This window comes from Trypanosoma grayi, assembly GCF_000691245.1.
Source record: "Trypanosoma grayi strain ANR4 Tgr_154_V1, whole genome shotgun sequence".
Classification (NCBI taxonomy): domain Eukaryota; phylum Euglenozoa; class Kinetoplastea; order Trypanosomatida; family Trypanosomatidae; genus Trypanosoma; species Trypanosoma grayi.
In genome coordinates, this window is record NW_008825773.1 from 9,923 (window position 1) to 27,267 (window position 17,345).

A 17,345-nucleotide genomic window follows, 5' to 3' on the forward strand; every position below is an offset into this window, starting at 1 on the left:
TATATATATATATATATATATATATATCTGTTTATAGAGAGAGTGGGAGAGAACAAAGGCAAACAAGGAAAGAAGAAAACGAGCAACGGGAACAGAGGCTCACATAGCATGTTGCTCTACTTTGTGAATAATGTGGCGAGCCGCGGCACCGTCGATGCGGAATTTGTTGTTCCTCATCCCTCGCTACCGTTCGTTGCATCCGTATGGTCAAACCCGGCGCACGTGCTGGTAACCGATGCGGAGGGGGAATTCATCGCGGACAGTCCACCGCTGCCCACCTCAAAGGAAAACGAGAAGGTGACCTGTATGGCGTGGCATCCAACTCAACCGACACTGGCAATTGGATGGGGAAGTGGAAGACTTGCCGCGTGGACGCTTCAACCTGTGTCTACAACACCTGCCTTGGGAGCAGCAAAGGCGGTGCCACTCGCAACAAGGAAAGAGACCGTTGCCTCACCACAACCGCCGGTGGACGCGGATAGAGCGTTGGCGCAACATGACGGGGGCGCCGTAACGGCGTGTGTGTGGTCCGGCGCAGGGAACTTTTTGTTGACGGCGTCGAGCAAGATGCGTGTGGTGGTGTGGGCAGTGGAGAACAGCGCTGCTGCCACTGGCAAGAGTGGTGACGACAATGTTGCTGCAACGATATGGTCAGTCTTTGTCCCGTTGTGGTCTGTTCTGACGGAAGCGGTTATAACCCACGCAGTGCATGCGTCACCATCTCTTCTACAGTCTGCGCAAGTGTCCCCACAGCAGCAACAGCAACAGCAAGAGCAGCAAAAGCAAGAGCAGGGTGGCCGAGACGTCGGCCTCCCCCCGAAGGCTTCTTCCCGTCGTGAAATGGAAGATGAGGATGAGTGTGTTTTCTTTCTTGGTGGTGCAGGCGAGAAGCGAATGTTTGCATTGAGCGAGGAACAGAAGCTGTTCCCGCTCCTCGCCCTTGATGAGCCCCCAGCAATGGTTCTATACAACGCTACCGAGCGTTGTCTTGCTGTGTTGAGCGTGACCAATTTGATCAGTGTGTACCAAATCTCTGAAGCTTTTTCGGCCAAGTTGCTTCTTCGGCGCAAGCTGTCGACTCCGAGTCCCAGTGTCACGACGGAACGATTCACGTTGACGATGCGTTGGGCCGGCTCTGGGCTTCTTGCCTTCGGCTGCGGCGATGACCGCGTCCGCTTCTTTGACATCCGCAGCGACAGGATGTACGTTGTGCCCCACCCAGCACTTGCCGCATCGCATATCACCCACATTGCCACAAAGACGAAGAACGGACTGCTGGTGATGGCGACCGCAGAAGGCCCCCTGGCAGTGTTCCAGCGCCTGGTTCCTGACCAACACAATCTAGACTCTGCTGCAGCTGACGGGGTACCCCATACACCACCTCATGCCGGATCCAGCAACGCACATATCAACAGCAACGGTATCAATAGGAGCAGCACCGATCCCGCGGAAGAATGGGAGCTACTAACTGTCGTTGAAGTGGAGGGCCATGTGGATCGCGTGAGCTTCACCACTGCTGGCCACATCGTTGTAGCACTCGGGAACGGGAAGCTACAGATCCTCCGTGAGACACTGCGTAAGCGTGCATGGGACGGTGTTGCCGCAGCCACGCAGATCTCGATGGAAACAGTGGTGGTGGAAAGCATTACCGGCTGTCAGTGCCTACTGAAGAGCACCTCGAAGGTGCGTGGCCTCTCGGTCGCATTCCCCATCATCGGTCTGTGGAATGGCCAGCAGATTGACCTCTACACCGTAAACGAGTCCACATCGACGGCGTCGCTGACGAACTTTGTACCGACAATAAGCCCAGTATTTGCGGTGCACCCGGAGGGTCTCTTCTTTGTAAGGGACGCCAACCGCATTGTCTTCACCAACTTCCAACTCGTCACTATTGGGCAGATTGGTTTCACGGAAGCGGAGGGCACGCCGACGATTGTTGACGTGATGGGTGATGTTGTTGTGGCCATTTCGTCCACCAACGCGATGCGCCTCGCGCGGGTGACCGGTCGCGAGTTACGTCCACTTGGCCCGCCCCGGAAGCTTCCACTCGCTGAGCACGGCATCATCGTGACAGACGCAAAGGTTAATGCACAGGGGCGCCGCGTTGCCCTCATGACCCGCCGGATTTCAGACGATCAGCCGGATAGTCGCATCTGGGTGTATGACTGCGACACGGACCAGATGTGCTCCCACGATTTTGCTGAGCGGGAGGAGATGCCAGACGCGGTGTATTGGAACACACCAGAGCCAAACAGCAATACAATTGGCGAGCTTGCCTTCCTCCTTCTAGCATGCGAAACACACCAAGTGAGAAAGAATCCTGCCCGACAACAACAGAGACTTCAGAGCCGCACTGATTTGGACGACGAAGACGATATTTGCAGCAGTACCACTAAATCACAGAAGCGTCGCAGCTCGTTTGCCCCCTCTTTAAGTCGTGAAACGGAAGGAGTATTGACAAATGAAGCGATGCCAGACCTTGAAAACTTCGCGGAGAAGAAGCAACTGATGGAGGACCGACAGATGAGTGGTATTTGTGGTGTTAATCCACTTGCCAACCGCACGCACTCTGTCGTGACACTCTTTGCCACTAACAAGGGCCTTGTCGTGCACAACGCTGTTGTGCTGAGGCGGTACCACATCTGCCTGGTGGGACTTACTATACCTGACTTTCTCCTTGCATCGGTGCGTATCAACGGCAATCCGAGCAACCCCGAAGATTACATGATTGAGCAGAAGCGGCTGCGCGATTTTGAGGGTCTCAAAACAGAGAAGGATGCTGCCGTGTTGGAGGCACTCATGAAGTTTAGCTACTACTCCACCATTGGTAATATGGATGAGGCGTACCGCTGCGTTAAGACAATCAAGAGCCCCACCGTGTGGCAAAGTCTTGCGAAGATGTGCGTCTTCTCTGGTCGTCTTGACGTTGCAGAGGTGTGCCTTGCGCAGATGCAGGACGGCGTCGCCGCCAGCGCCCTTCGCGAGGCGCGCCTCAAGTACCCAGATGAGAAGGATGTGCATGTCGCAACTCTCGCGTGTAGTCTCGGGCTAGTAAAGGAGTGCGAAGGGCTGCTGCGCAAGGCGAAACGCTTCGACCTCATAACAGACCTGCTCCTTGCATGTGGCAAATTCGAGCAGGCACAGCGGCACGCGCGACGGTACGATCACATCCGTACCTACCCTGTTGCATACAAGTACGCGCAGTTCATGGAGTCCTTCTCCAACTTAGAGGCGGCAACGATGTGGTACTTCAATGCCAAGTGCCTTTCTACCGATGTTGCCCGCATCTACTTTCAAAACAACCGCCTGAACGAGCTGCGCGATCTGGTGTTTCCGCCAGTGGGCCGCGCAAAAGAGAATGGGAGTCCCACCGCCGCCACTGCCTCAAAACGGAATGAGGCTAGCAAGTCCGAGAACAAGAACAACGCCAAAGATGATGGCGTTAGTGGGAAGCCTTCACCAGGTGCTTCAGCAAGGGCAACCAGTACCGAAAAAACGGAAACGAGGAGCGACCGTGATAACGAAGAGGAGGAGGTGCGGGCTACTTTTGAGAGACTCTTCTCACACAACAAGGAATTGCTACTCTGGTGGGCGCAACACAGTGAAAGGCGGCGACAGTTTTCAGAAGCCCTGAAATTTTACAATCTTGCAGAGGACACCTTCAATGTTGTGCGGATGCTGTGCTCAGAAAATCCCCCGCGCATAGATGATGCGGTGGACCTCGTCAACAAGGCCGTGGAGAAGGCGCAATCACAGGCCAGCAGTGCTGCAACAGCTGCAGGCGCACTAGCAACAACCGTCGATGTGGAGCCTGTTGGTGCGGCGTACTTTGTTGGTCTTCACTATGAGCGTACTAACGAGGTTTCGGCAGCGCTGCAGTACTACAAACACGCCGCTGCGTGGCGGGCCGCCGCACGGGTGGCGAAGGCGCATCAACGCTATGGAGAATTGCTCACCCTGTCGCTCGCGAGCGATGACACACACCTGATGTTCGACAGCGCGACATATCTAGAACTAAACAACGCGTACGACAAGGCGGTAGAATTGTACCACCGCGTTGGCGATGTGCAGAAGGCCATCGAAGTGTGCATTAAGGGTGGGCTCTACGACACAATGCACCGCATCAGCACTACACTCGATGCCCAAAGTGACCCGGAAGTGTTCATGCAGATGGCCACCCACTTCGTGGAGAGTGGGCACTACGGCAAAGCGGCAGAAATGTATATCTTTGCTAAGGCCTTTCCCCGCGCGCTGGAGCTCTGTACGGAGCGTAACGTCCCGCTCACCGATGAAATGGCGGAGGCAATGACGTCTGACGCCAACTGCAGCGGCATGACGGAGGAGCAGCGCACTGCATTGCAGCAGCAGATCGCTGGTATTGCAAAGGATCAGGGGAACTGGAACCTCGCCTGCAAGAAGTACACGCAGCTGGGAGAACGAATCAAGGCAATGAAGATGCTCATGCGCGGTGGCGATGTATCGAAAGTCATCTTCTTCGCGAATCACTCCCGAAACGCGGAGATCTATACCCTAGCCGGCAACTTCTTACAATCGCAGAGTTGGCACACTGATGCGAATATCTACAAGCACATTGTTCTCTTTTACACCAAAGCCAAGGCGTTAGGGAACCTCATCTCCTTCATCGACGCCTATGCGCAGCTGCAGATTGACGAAAACCGCAACTACTACGAGGCGTGGCGCGCATTAGACGAATGCGTGCATGTGCTTGAGCGCAACCATGACGCCGTGTACGGTGGAGGCAACTTCATGGCAAAGGAAGAAGGCCTGCGCAAACGCCGAGACACCGTGGCGCTGGTCGTGAAAGCGCTAAAGCTGCTGACTGACTCCGCAAAGGACACAGCGCTCGCCTCGGAGTGCGTCGAGGTCTGTTCTGACCTCATTAAGCGCAGCCGGCCCAGCCACCACGACAGCACCGCTATCGCGGCGGCCATCCGCATAGGTGACGTCTTTGCGCTGCTCGTACGATTCTACCAGGAGAATGCGAAGTCGTCCAAGGACGCTCTGCGCGTGATCGAAAGTATGGTGAAGCACGGGGTGGAGCCACAGTTTTATGTTGAGCGCGATTTGATGGAAACGGTGTGCAACGCAAATGGGCGGAAAGTTACGGAGTTCATAAGTGAGACCGCCGCGGCTGTGGACAATAAAAGTGAGCGCCGTGGGAGCGCCACTGACGAGACCGTGTGAGGAGACGAGCCCTTTCGTTCCACCCGCCGATACACACACAAAGAAGGAACTGCCCTCTCTGTCGACGTGGGTGGCGCATGTCCGTTTCCAGAGAAAAGAGAGAACAACTGAAGCAAGCAAGAAGAATAGTGAAGGAAGAAGAGAGAAATAGCAACATTTTCGACATGTAGAGAGCACAATTCACGTGATGCGCAATGTCAGTTCCTTATTTCTCTTGAGAATACATTGGAGAAGTGGGGGGAGTGAGCTGTGGCTTGGTTCGCTGCTACCGGTACTTTCCATTTGTTACGAATCATCCCATTTTTCCCTTTTCGCGGTGCAGTAGAACGTACAGCGGGGGGTGTCGCAGTGGCGTGGGGTGTTGGTATAACTATGGCCAAGACCTGTATAATATTGTATGGGAAACTGTTTTTGTTCTTGTTTTCTTCTTGCTGCACCTACCGGTAGGGCGTATTAAGCGTGCAGTGCGCGGGGATAGAGTGGTAGTGCGAGTGGAGGAGTTCCGCTGATAGAAGCGGGTGGGGGGCAACGGTGCGGTGCCAAACTTCGTTACCATGGTGCAGAAGAAAATAAAAGTCTTCCCACCCACCAATGGTGGAAGCGGTGATGGGGATGATCTGCTTCAGCAGGTTGGCGATGACGAAAGCGCTGTGCCTCCACGATGGACGGCCGCTGCCGTGAGGAAGCGGGAACAGGTGCGCTACGGAGGGCCAATCAAACCCACCCAACAGCAGGGATCTCGTCAGCAACAGCAGAACAAAGAAAAGGTTATACCGAAACCACGGGTCTGCAATGTGATATTTCCTCATGTGAAGACTTCCACTGACAAGACGACAACATCCCTTCTAAACGGTGATGAATCATATTTACCGACGGCTTGGGCTGCGGGTGGTGGAAGCGCCAACAGTAGCGGGCTTGGCTTCAGCAGCCCCATCTCGATCGGTGGGGTCATGCCGCAAAAGGCATCTCGGCATCTTCCGCTCGCTTCAGCACCTGATCCGTTTCTGCTCCGACAGTCTGGTCGCCACCCACCGCGGCCTGAGGCTCTCATTGTGCACCCGCAGGGGTTCCGTATTCTTAAGAACCGCAGCGTGATGGAGCGATCGCTGCGCAGCTACTTTCGCCTGCCGCCTGCCCCGAGCGCGTACCTTACGCAGGAACGCATGCGTGCGCAGCGGCAGCTGCTGACAGTTGAGATAGCAGAGGACGAAGAAGAATCGCGATTCTTTGGGGCTACGGTGGACGGCCCACTGGGGCAGCAGCCGATTGGCTCGTCGCCGATGCAGCGGTGCATGCTGCTGGACGGCTTCATGCTGCTCTGCGCAGGTGGAAAGCCGGAACCTGAGGCCGTGGAGGCGGTGACGCTGCAGTGCTCACACCTCGTTGGCGTTATTGAGGATGACCTGATGCACTTCTTGAACTTGCGTTTCCTTGATCTGAGCGAGAATGAGCTTCTACTTGAGCATCTCCTCTCCCTCACCAGCCTCGAGGTGCTTCACCTTGCGTACAATAAGATAAATACCCTTGCGGGTGTCACGTGTGCAGTAGAGGAGCAACAGCAGATGCAGGAGACTAACGGTGGCACGGGTCGCAGCAGCAGCCTCAGGTGCAGCGCGACGCACGACAGCACATCCATTCGAAGTGCCGCAGCATACTATGCTCAAGAGAAGCAGACGCGGCCTACGACGACGACAACAATGACGGGTGTTCGAACGGATGATGACGTGCATCACCGCGCTCCTAGAAGTCGTCATTCGGGTGGTGACAAGTGTAGTAACAGCTCTGGCAGTGGTCACCCTGTCGATGGCATTGGTTATTACTCACCACACCAAAAACCGATTAGACGCGTACATCAGGTGTCAGAGTGCAGTCTCCATGATGTTCTCTTGCCCAACCTGCATGCGTTGAATCTCTCCTTCAACAATATCCCACCAGGGGATATTCTGCACCTGTCATACTTCCCATTTCTTGAAAAGCTTGACCTGAGTGGAAACAACCTGCGGACTCTGCCGGAGGACCTCGCGGGGCTCACGAGTGTGACGCATCTCGCACTTGAGCGCAATCAATTGCGCGACGGAAAGACAATATTTGCCGCACTCTCTACGATGCCAGCGCTGATCGAAGTTAACCTCAACCATAATGAGCTGCGCCACGTGCCACCGCTGTCAGTGAAGGATGGCCGTGGCCTCTGCTTTCCCACGATTGAGGTGATTGGGCTCGGCCATAACCGCTTCTCGACTCTGGGGGACGTGGTGGCGCTCAGCGAGCTTGTGCGAACGCTGCAGCGCGTGGTGCTCGCCGGTAACCCCATCGCCCGCAAGCGCAAAGAGCGGGGTGCGACGCAGGCACACTTTGCACAGGCTGTGATGAACCTTTACTGGGAGCAGGCCGGGATTCGGAGTAGTGGAGAGTATGGTGGTGCCAGTTACTTTTACGGTGGCCCACTGCACAACGAGTCAGCGCTACACACGCCAGAACACCGTGAACACCAGCGGCACGAGGGGGAAAACGATGTGGATGTGTCGGATGAGCAGTACCATGGCTTGGACAGCCTTATTGATTCGTGGCGACAGTATGAAGAAAGGGGACTGAACTCCAAAAATTCCTCGTATCGTCGTCGTACAGATCAGTTTCATGAAGAGGGCGAATCATTTTACGCTGATGAAGATGGAAAAGGTGCAAGTTTCGATCACACCGCGTCATCTGCGCAGATTCCCCCACCGTTTTCTCTATCACTGGACGAAGGCAGCACTCTCAACAACATCTTCTGGTACGGAGATGCAGAGCCCCCCTCTGCGCCCCGCATGACGACGGCCGATGACAATCATGCGGCGCCGAGAATACCGACACCATCACTCCTGCGGTTTGTGGAACTCGTCTTTGACGATACGGTGATGCGAAAGCAGAAGCCAAGCTATTTCTACGCCAAGAGACGCCAACTCGTTGCAGAGAACGAAGGCCAGAAACAGCTACATCACCACCCGATTGAGGAGGAGTCTGCGCTGCCGTCGTGGATGGTGCACCCTAAGACAGGACTTGTCACGGTGCCGAACTACAGCGAGTTCATGGACATTTACCGCCTCATTGATGAGTCGGCGAAGTCGCTGCACGGGTCTGGAAAGCGCTCGTACAACACCACCGCACACAGGAGGCAGCGGAAGCGCATGGCGGATATTGTGGTACCACCAAAGCCGGAGGATGAGGAGGAGGAAGAAGAAAAGAAAGAAACTGATGCATCTGAGGCGGTACCCGCACAAGCAGCAGAGTTGCAGGGCGATGAGACTGATGATAGTGATGCAGATGCCTCGTCATGCAGAAGTGTGTCCTCACGGGACGTTGTCTTCATGACTGGCGTGGCGCTACAGGAGGACGACGGCGATAGGGCACCACGAAAGAAAAAAGGGAAGAAAAAGGAAGAGGTGTGGAAGCAGCAGGTGCAAGAAGATCTTCACCCGGTGAAGGAGGAGAATATCAGTGGTGAAGCGAATAGACAAAAGCAACAGAAGCAGAAGCATTTTCATCAACGTTCCTCACCAAATAGGCCAACAAGGGACTCCTCACCGCAAGCCGCTGATCCCCCGAGTACAAATGTTCGCATTCTTATGAATGAGCTTCGCCGCATGTTGCGCCGTCCATTGCCGCCTCTCCCCCCTGCTTCCTCACGACAAGCGACATCTGGGAATGCGCAGCCGTTGTGAAGTGGGTGAGGTTTTGTAGCGTGCGTATCTGTTTGGGGTGAGTTCTGACTGGGCCTGCTTTTTAGCTATTCCACTTTGGAACAGCAGCTCTGAAAGTTTGCTGCGTTTTTGTCTTCTTCGCTCACTCTCTATCTCTATGCGTATGTTTCTGTGTGTGTGTGTGTGTGTGTGTGTGTGTGTGTATGCGTGTGTTCTGGTATTACATGTATGTACAACCGAGTCGTGCGGACCGTTGCGTGTGCGTCCGGCATCTCCATGTAGTGTATGCGACCCATCTTCCATACGTTTCATTCATTCGGACATGGGCCACAATGGAAAGGAGAACCTGGCAACTGTGGTGTTGTGCTCTGTCATCTGTTGCGCGTTATCTTTTCCTTCTTTTGTTATTTCATCCTTTTGCTTCTTCTATGATTGTATATGCATTTGTATTAGGCGGCTGCAGATGCGCATGGGCCTGCGGAGCGTAGACGAGGCGTCGCTTTCACTTGGGGGACGCCGTGGTGGTCGAGCCGCAGCACGGCAAGACACGGTATTGGATGACAGCAGCAGCTGCAGACCCAGAGCCTGCAGCCGCGGTGCTGGCGTTGTTGTTCATCGCGAAACGGCAGTGAAACAGACACCGAATGCAGCAGCGGCATTGTTGTTGGTGGAACGACCGACAAATCTCGGAAACCGGCTGCAGCGTGACAGCAGCCCTGAGAGCTGTGGGATAGGGTCATTGCTTGCACTTCCTCTCTGCCCCTCCGCCTCGTCGTCGGTTTCCTCCTCTACGACGTCTTGCGCCACGAGGCGACCAGTGTTCTGCTCCCCTTACTACAGATGGGCGCCGCTGCACACGGCGTACTCTAGCGCTCTGGTGAATGAGCACGAATCTGTTATCCAATGGTACGAACAGCAGCAGCANAGTGAGGAAGCTGAAGAGGAAATCATTGATCTGTGGCTCGCGACGGCCAAGTCGCGCTCTGATGCTTTGCGTTTGTTCGTGCAGAGGCACCGTGTCTTTTACGGTACACTGGACGAAGATAAACTTCAGTTGGTGGAGGATTGTCAGAAGCGGCTTTTGCAATGTGTAGAGAGAGCACAGACACGACAACGTTCACGCTTATCCAGCAGCACTATTAGATCTTGCTTAGCTGGTGCTCGAAGTGCTGGCCGTCCATTTGCTACACGAGCGAAGCACATTAGTTTCGCGACACCATTGTTCAAGTACTTTTCTACTACACCCTCGACGAGGGAGGGTCTCCCTAGTGGTTCCTTGAGTATATCTACAGCCTCTGCTTTCACATATGAAAATAACTGCTATAGTGACGAGGTGTACACTGGACGAACAAGTGGTGTGTTTTATGGCAACACACCTGATGCGCTGCTGACATCCACCGTATGTCATCAGCGGCGAGAGAGGGAACACGTCCTTGAGTACAATACCGTGAATCGGAAACATGAGATGAAGGAAGAGGTGGTGGTTGAGCCTCACTCTTATGATTCGCAGCAGCAGAAAAGAGGTGATTTGGGGACAGGCAGGGATGATGAAAAAACGTTTGGGGACAGCTACCCGCATTGGCTCCTTTCCAGCTCCGCGACGGCGGGGACAAAAGCGCGGCGGCACCGACAGCGACAGCGGCGGCGGATGCTTCAACTGTACATTGTGGTTCTTGCCATATGCTGCTTGCCGCTGCTCGTGGCGATGACGTGGTGGTGGTAGCGGGTGTGCGAAGGAAGGCGGATTGGCAAAAAAAAAACGTGTAGCGGTGTTTTTTTTTCGTTGTTTTGCGGAATGGTGGGTGTGGCGATGTTTTATTCTCTCTCTCTCTCTCTCTCCCTGTCGTGTGCCTCCTTGCCGATTTATTCCTGTCCTTCGGTTTGCATGTGTTGCTGGCGATTGTTCATTGAGACCTTCGCTGTAGCAACAGCAACAAGAAGAAACCAAGGAGTTGCTTTCTCTTCGAAGATATCCGCGTAGAGTGATTGGGTTGGCGTATGGTGGAGGGTTATGGGCACCGGAGTGTTGAAGGCAAATGCTTTCTCACCAAATGCGTATACACAAACCAATTATATGCCTGTCATTTTCTTCTTCTGATGTTGCTGTTGCTGTTGCTATTAATGCAGAGAACCACAATGTGCCTGCACGTTCTCTTGTTGTGCATTCTTACGCAGGTACTTTCTCTCCATTTCTCTCTCCTTTGCAGTTGTTGTTGCCGCTGACTGTCACTGCAGGAATCCGCTGCATGGACGACAGCGAGAGGGAGGGACGGCCCAGCACCGCGTTGCCGCGGACGCCGCGGGACGACGACTCGCCCCCTAGGCACCGCCACCACCGAAGATCGAAACGAGCGTCGCTGGTGCCGCCGCCGGCCACGACGAGCGTAGTGACGTCGCGTGGGTTCGACGTGATTGTGCGCGGCGTGCTGGAGGGCGCGGAGTGCCACGAGGCCGATACGCTGTTTGCCCGCACCTATTGGGTGCACGGTAGTGACTGGACGCCGCTGACGAGCGTCACGCGGGACGCGCTCGCCACCGGCGAATCACCGCTCGTGCGTCCGCTAGACCGCGAGACGCAGAGCGAGGTCATCACGCAGCTCTCGTGCCGCTCAGAGGATCCATTTTCACGCTTTACGTGGGCGGCGCCGTTTGAGTGTGCGCTGCACAGCACGAACCCACACGGCTGGCCCCAGCTCGTCGTGACACTGCACACTGTCTCGCGTGTTATGCCGACTGGCAAGGTGCCGCATCAGGGCGGCGCCGGCGGCGGGTGGGAGCGGTGCGTGTCGTACAGCCGTTGTTTCATTCCAATGCGCAGCGGCACGTACCGCAAGAAGCTGCCGCTGATGCAGCTGGTGCCTAACACGCGGAAACTGTGGTGGATTAGCTGGTGGACCGGCGAGCGTCTGGAGCTGCGTGACCCGGCCTTCCTCTGCAGCGGAGAGGACCGTGGCGTGCTGAGTGCTGCGCCGCTTGCCGGACATGTTGCGTTGTCGCTCTCGGTCGTCGTCAGCGGCCTCGCTGAGTGTGGCATCGAGATGTGAGGCACGGTAACAATTGATGCCGACGAGAATGTCAAGATGTGCGCAAGTGGATGATGATAGACGACGAAAAGTGTCATAGATGAAGTTTCAAATGAGCACAACGGGTGACGAATGATGACAACAACAGTGTGATGCTTCACTTCTGCTTATGTGTAGGCGTTCTGCTGCCACTCAATATATATATATATATATTGTGAAGTGCACAGACAAAAATCTCTGTTGTGCCCCTTGATTTTCTCTCTGTTGCCGTTCCAAGGTAAGTCTGTACGCGAAGGTGAAAGGAAGCAAGGAAAAAGGAGCCTTCGTTCTTCTTTTTTTTTTCGGCTTGCTCGATTGCTCTTCTGTATATTTCGTCTTGGTGCCTTCTTACTCCGGGCAAAGGGAGATAGAGGCACGGATTACGAGATCGACGAGGAATAATAACGTATATAGTTGTATAGCACAGGAGTGAGCGCTGAGGCGAAGATAAAGAAAAAAGGGGAAAAAAGGCAGATAGTGATTACACCGAGATATAATAATAGTGTACACCTGCATAAGTGCGTGGGTCTTGTTGATAAGCCATAAAATGAGGGGATTGAAGACAACAAAAGGATGTGACCCAAGTAGAGGTGGTGCAAAACAGATGGTACGTTGTGATATGCCCACGCTGCTTTCCTTATTGCTGCTGGTGCTTGCTGCTGTCAATGCTGCTGCTGCTGCTGCTACCACTGGTGTTGAAGCGTCTGTTGTCGGTGCAGGGCCGCAGTGTGCTTGGGTGTTCAGTGCCGACGAGGGCGCCACGACGACAAGTGTGCTGCGCCGCCAATGGGATTACAATGCATGCGCCGGCCAGTACCTGACGGTGGCAACGCGCGCTCCCGTGCTGCCTGGGTTCGTGATCCCCAATGCGCACTTCGCCGCTGTACAGTATAAGCCCGCCATGACGGGGCTTCGGGAGGGCGAGGTGCGCTACGTTTCGCAGCAGTTGACCGTCACCTGTGATGTTTTTACACCGCTCTGCGCAAAAGCGGAGGTTTACTACGTTATCCACGGCGCGGTACCAAGCCCGAGTAATACCACCACAACGGAAGCGCCAACAGAGCCCAACAACAACACAACAACAACTACTACAACGACAGAGGCGCCAACAGAGCCTAACAACAATACCACAACAACACCCACCACTTCAACAGAGGCACCGACGGAGCCCAACAACAATACCACAACAACAACGGAGGCACCAACGATCATGCCACCCAGGTGCCCAGCTACCGGTGTTCCTCCATTGGTGGAGGCGAACCTGTCAGAGTCTGTCCGCCTAGAGCCGCTCCGCTATGTAGACAATTGTGCAGCACCGCAACGCCTCGTTATGAGCAGCAGCACCAGCAGCAGTAATGCCACTGATGTGCCTCCAACAAATTATTTCTCCATTGAGAAGGATGTCATTCTCTGGTTCGACCGAAATGCGACAAATAATCAAGAGGGTCTTTTCAGTGCTAATCTGACCGTTTATTGTGGCGGTGTCCCCTCTTGTTATGATGTGCAGGTACAGGTACTTGCTGTGCGACGCCCCCTCACGCCACCGCCGACTGAGTTGCCGCCTGACTGCGGCCTCACCTACGGCTACCGTGTGGATTTTGAAGAGAATGCTCGACTTGTCATAAATCCGCACGCTGAAGATGCGTGTCCTGTTGGCACTAACACAACTTTTACACTTGTGACGGCGCCGAAATACAACCCGGACAGGTTTCGTCTCAATCAAAGCACAGGTGTCTTCTATTATGCCGCGCCTGCAGGACCTCAGATAAAAACCGATGCGTTTGTGTTTGTTATTGGCTGTACCTCCGCTACTGGATCAACAAGTAAGCCAAAATGCATGGGGCACGGAAGTATCTTAGTGACAGCAGCATCTCCGCCCTCAGAAGAAGAGGAGTGCCCCGGCTATTTCGTCTTTACCTACAGCAAGAATAACGGCGGTACCGAAGTGGAGGAGTCCTACAGCCTTATACGTGCTGCTGATAACAGCAGCAATGCATCCTTCTGCTCTGGTGGGAATTACACTGGCGCGCAGCTTCGGGCACCGGCTGCGAACGGTACCGTCACGGATTTCAACAACAATACCGGTGAGTTTCACTACATTGCGTCGGGCGACACTGTAGACTACTTTGAGTTTACGTTGACGTGTGTCACGAAGGATGTGTGTTACGGCACCGCTACTATGCAGCCCCGTGCGCCGACGCCCATACCATCACCGACACCGACACCGACAACAACACCAGAGGGCCCGCGGCCAGTGTACGACCTCGACAGCATTGTGTGCAGAGGCACGTGTGATGCAGCGGCGTGGCTCTCGTCGCCGCGGTACCCGAGCGTGTTTGACGTAACAGACGGACCGAGGGGTGACCGAAGCCACGTCACGCCCCGCCGTGACGGGAAGGCACCTGACGCAATGGACTTTGAGGTACGCGTCGATGGGCAGTCGCTGGTTCTACGGGCGTACACGACTATTGGTAATATGGCCGCGCGTTTCGTCACTTTTGCGCCGCTTAGAGGCTCTGGTAGTGAATACCTGACGTCAGCGTACCTGCCTAAGGATGCGGGTTCCTCGTTTAACGCAACGTGCCTCGACCATCAGGCAAATTTTGGCCTTGCCTCCTCTATATGGACATGGGATGGAGACGATGACGAAGAAAGTGACAACAACGAAAACAAGGACCTGCGTGGGCACCTCAATTCAGAGACAGGCGAGTATGTGAGTGGGGAGAATTATTTCCACAAGTTTGGAGGAAAACACCGTGAGTGCGACGTGTTTCGTACTGATCCTTGCAAGTATGCACCGATGCTGACGCCCTCTTCGGCCGGCATCGCGGGCACAGACATTGACTGGAAGTTATACGTGAATGATTGTGATGCAACATGGGTGGGGAACATCACGCTTGAGCGACTGCGTCTGCTGCGCAACAGCACCACTGGCATGCCACTCTTTAAACTTGTGAATGGGTCAATGCTGGTGGGCACCATTTACTCACAAGTGGTGAAGCCTGCGAGCTGGTCTCCACCATACAATGGGATATTGTCAATGCAGCGCGCCTACACGGTGCGCATTTTTATCGGGAGCTCCATCGGCACAGCCGTCGACATCTCGCCTGAAGATGTGACGGTCATAAAGGAAGGTGATGTCACATCAAATCACACAATGGAGGAGGCAACCCAAACAAAATCAGCAGTAGAAGCAGCCGCAGCACTCAATGCATCGTCACTACAGGGCAGAAGTGAAAATATGAGTCCATTCAACGTCTCTGTCGATGTGCGGTTTGCCGCTGCGATAGACCCGCTGACAGGGGAACGCCTCTATGGATATTCGCTGATGCTATACCCATACAGGCTGAACTACTCCGATCTCATCTACAGTGTACCGAAACTTGATCACCTCAACGCCACGCAACTACACGTCAAGAGTGTGGATCTTCTGAATATGTCGTGGGTGACACCGAATCCACTGTACTGCCCCGAATGTACTGGCAAGGCGACAACATGCAAAGGCACTGGGACCGGCCTCAATCTTGACTGCGATCCAATCATCCGCTTCGAGCCAATCGGGCAGCTGCCTATATTTCCTCAGGAAGAATTCGAAAGCGGACGTGAAGGTCAGTTTCTTAACATTTCCTTGGTTGCACGCGTGGTTGGAAACGACACGTCGCTTTCTGCTGCAGGTGACCCACAGGGTTCATTTGCGTTGCTTATTGGCTTTGTCAATGGTCTTGACATTGCCATCAATGTGCAACAGATAGCGCATATTAGAGGAATCAACCTGGCCATGCGAGGGTCAGTTTGCCGTTCCTCTGCATACTGGCCTGTGCCAGATACTCTTGGTACATCGGTACCTATCAACCCGTTCAACGCCACCCAGATGTTGAATAATTACATCAATTGGCCTCTTGATGGCGCGGAAGCTGATGAGCAGAAGCCGTACTACGGTGCCCCGCGGCCGCTTCACCCTGACACAGTATGTGTAGCAAGTAGCGAACTGAGGCGGCCGGAACGCGTTGTGTTAAACAGCACAACCGCCTCTGTGTACCCAGACGAGCAAGGGGCTCCGTTCATGAAGTTGGCGATGTGTGCGGCGACGGGTGGGCAGGTGTACGGCGTGACAGACTGGGTTTATGTATCACTGGACGACATCACCAGTGGCGCCGCCGCGGATTTTTTGGAGCACATATCATTGGAGTATCTCATTCTGTCAATTGATGCATGGGATGTGATGGGCGTGTTGCTGCCTAGCAACGTCACAAAAGATGCAAAGCAGTTGCACTTCGTACTCGATGGCGCGTCGCTGCCTGATGTGGTGGGTGATGATGTATTAGGAAAGGAAGAAGAAAAACAAAAGTGGATGGGCGACGTGACTGACGCGAACACGCAAGTTTTTCTTCCCTGGGAGAAGTACGCTGCGTACCTTCGGTACCGACGCATTGATCTTCGCCCGAACCTAAGTCCGAACAAAACAACATCGTCTGTGGTGAACTCATTCCACTTTGCGTTTGTGCCAGGTGCTCTTCTACATCGCCACAGTAATACACGTGCTGTGTTTCACCTTCGCGCAGCTCTGCGTTTTACGTCTTCTGGGGGAAGTGGCGAGTCGCGTGTGGAGGAGTACCTCTTTACAATCCCTGTCTCTGCGCAGATTTCATCGGAGCTGCGATTTGACCGCGACGCGTACACGCCGCAAGTGACACCGAAGAAGTCTGGTGGACTCAGCAAGAAATCTGCGACTGCGCTGTTTATAGTCCTTGCGGTTGCTATCGTTGCTGTACTTAGCGCAGCCTTCTATGTGGAGACACATTACAATCGGGTACTGCGCTCCGCGAAGCGGCGTCTGCGCAAGCAACTCGCCAGCGGAAAAGCTGATGCCTTTGGATCAGAGTCGCCACAGCGGCCACGGGAGCATTTCTCACCACTGGTGGATCATCCGGGTGACTTTTCGATGAGCGGTGGCACCAAGAGCATTGTCAAGGCTGGTGGAAAGGCGGAAGAGAGCAAGGTGTCACCGGCGCAGGCGACAAAGCCGACGACGACGACGCCAGTAACAGGTATTAAGACAAGCTATGGCGTAGTACAGATTGAGCAGAGCCGCACACAAGAGCAGGAGGAGGGGAGCAGTGAGGGCCCATCGTTGTCTGGTACCCTGGCGGTGCGTGTAGAGGAAACGCACGCCAAGGATGATGCCAGTAGGGTGGGAGAGGATCTCAAATAGGGTGAACGAGCGGATGTAGATTGAATTTTATAGGAGGTCAAAGGGAATGGAATAAGGTGTATCAGGTACAATTTATCAACACGTACGCCAACTATATGAAGTGCATGTGATAAGCTTGAGGCCCTTTCTGTTTACTTCCTTATTATTCCCTTCTAATTTCCACCTTCATTTTTTTTTGTTGTTGTTGTT

At 54.3% G+C, this 17,345-nt stretch overlaps 5 protein-coding genes across 5 annotated transcripts; all 5 read left to right on the forward strand.

Moving 5' to 3' along the window:
* Window positions 1–108: 108 nt before the first annotated feature.
* On the forward strand, window positions 109–5,205 carry DQ04_01541030 (intraflagellar transport 140; the record flags this gene model as incomplete). Its single annotated transcript, XM_009310830.1, has 1 exon — window positions 109–5,205. One exon carries the CDS (start codon window positions 109–111, stop codon window positions 5,203–5,205), a length of 5,097 nt encoding a protein of 1,698 aa, XP_009309105.1.
* A 554-nt stretch (window positions 5,206–5,759) lies between these two features.
* DQ04_01541040 (putative leucine-rich repeat protein (LRRP)) lies at window positions 5,760–8,903 on the forward strand (the record flags this gene model as incomplete). The annotated part of the gene is made up of 1 exon (XM_009310831.1): window positions 5,760–8,903. The coding sequence occupies one exon, from the start codon at window positions 5,760–5,762 to the stop codon at window positions 8,901–8,903; it is 3,144 nt and encodes a 1,047-aa protein (XP_009309106.1).
* Window positions 8,904–9,345: 442 nt separating this feature from the next.
* Window positions 9,346–10,605, forward strand: DQ04_01541050 (hypothetical protein; the record flags this gene model as incomplete). Its single annotated transcript, XM_009310832.1, has 1 exon — window positions 9,346–10,605. One exon carries the CDS (start codon window positions 9,346–9,348, stop codon window positions 10,603–10,605), a length of 1,260 nt encoding a protein of 419 aa, XP_009309107.1.
* A 523-nt stretch (window positions 10,606–11,128) lies between these two features.
* Window positions 11,129–11,926, forward strand: DQ04_01541060 (B9 protein domain 1; the record flags this gene model as incomplete). The annotated part of the gene is made up of 1 exon (XM_009310833.1): window positions 11,129–11,926. One exon carries the CDS (start codon window positions 11,129–11,131, stop codon window positions 11,924–11,926), a length of 798 nt encoding a protein of 265 aa, XP_009309108.1.
* A 622-nt stretch (window positions 11,927–12,548) lies between these two features.
* Window positions 12,549–17,156, forward strand: DQ04_01541070 (hypothetical protein; the record flags this gene model as incomplete). Its single annotated transcript, XM_009310834.1, has 1 exon — window positions 12,549–17,156. The coding sequence occupies one exon, from the start codon at window positions 12,549–12,551 to the stop codon at window positions 17,154–17,156; it is 4,608 nt and encodes a 1,535-aa protein (XP_009309109.1).
* Between the last annotated feature and the right edge of the window lie 189 nt (window positions 17,157–17,345).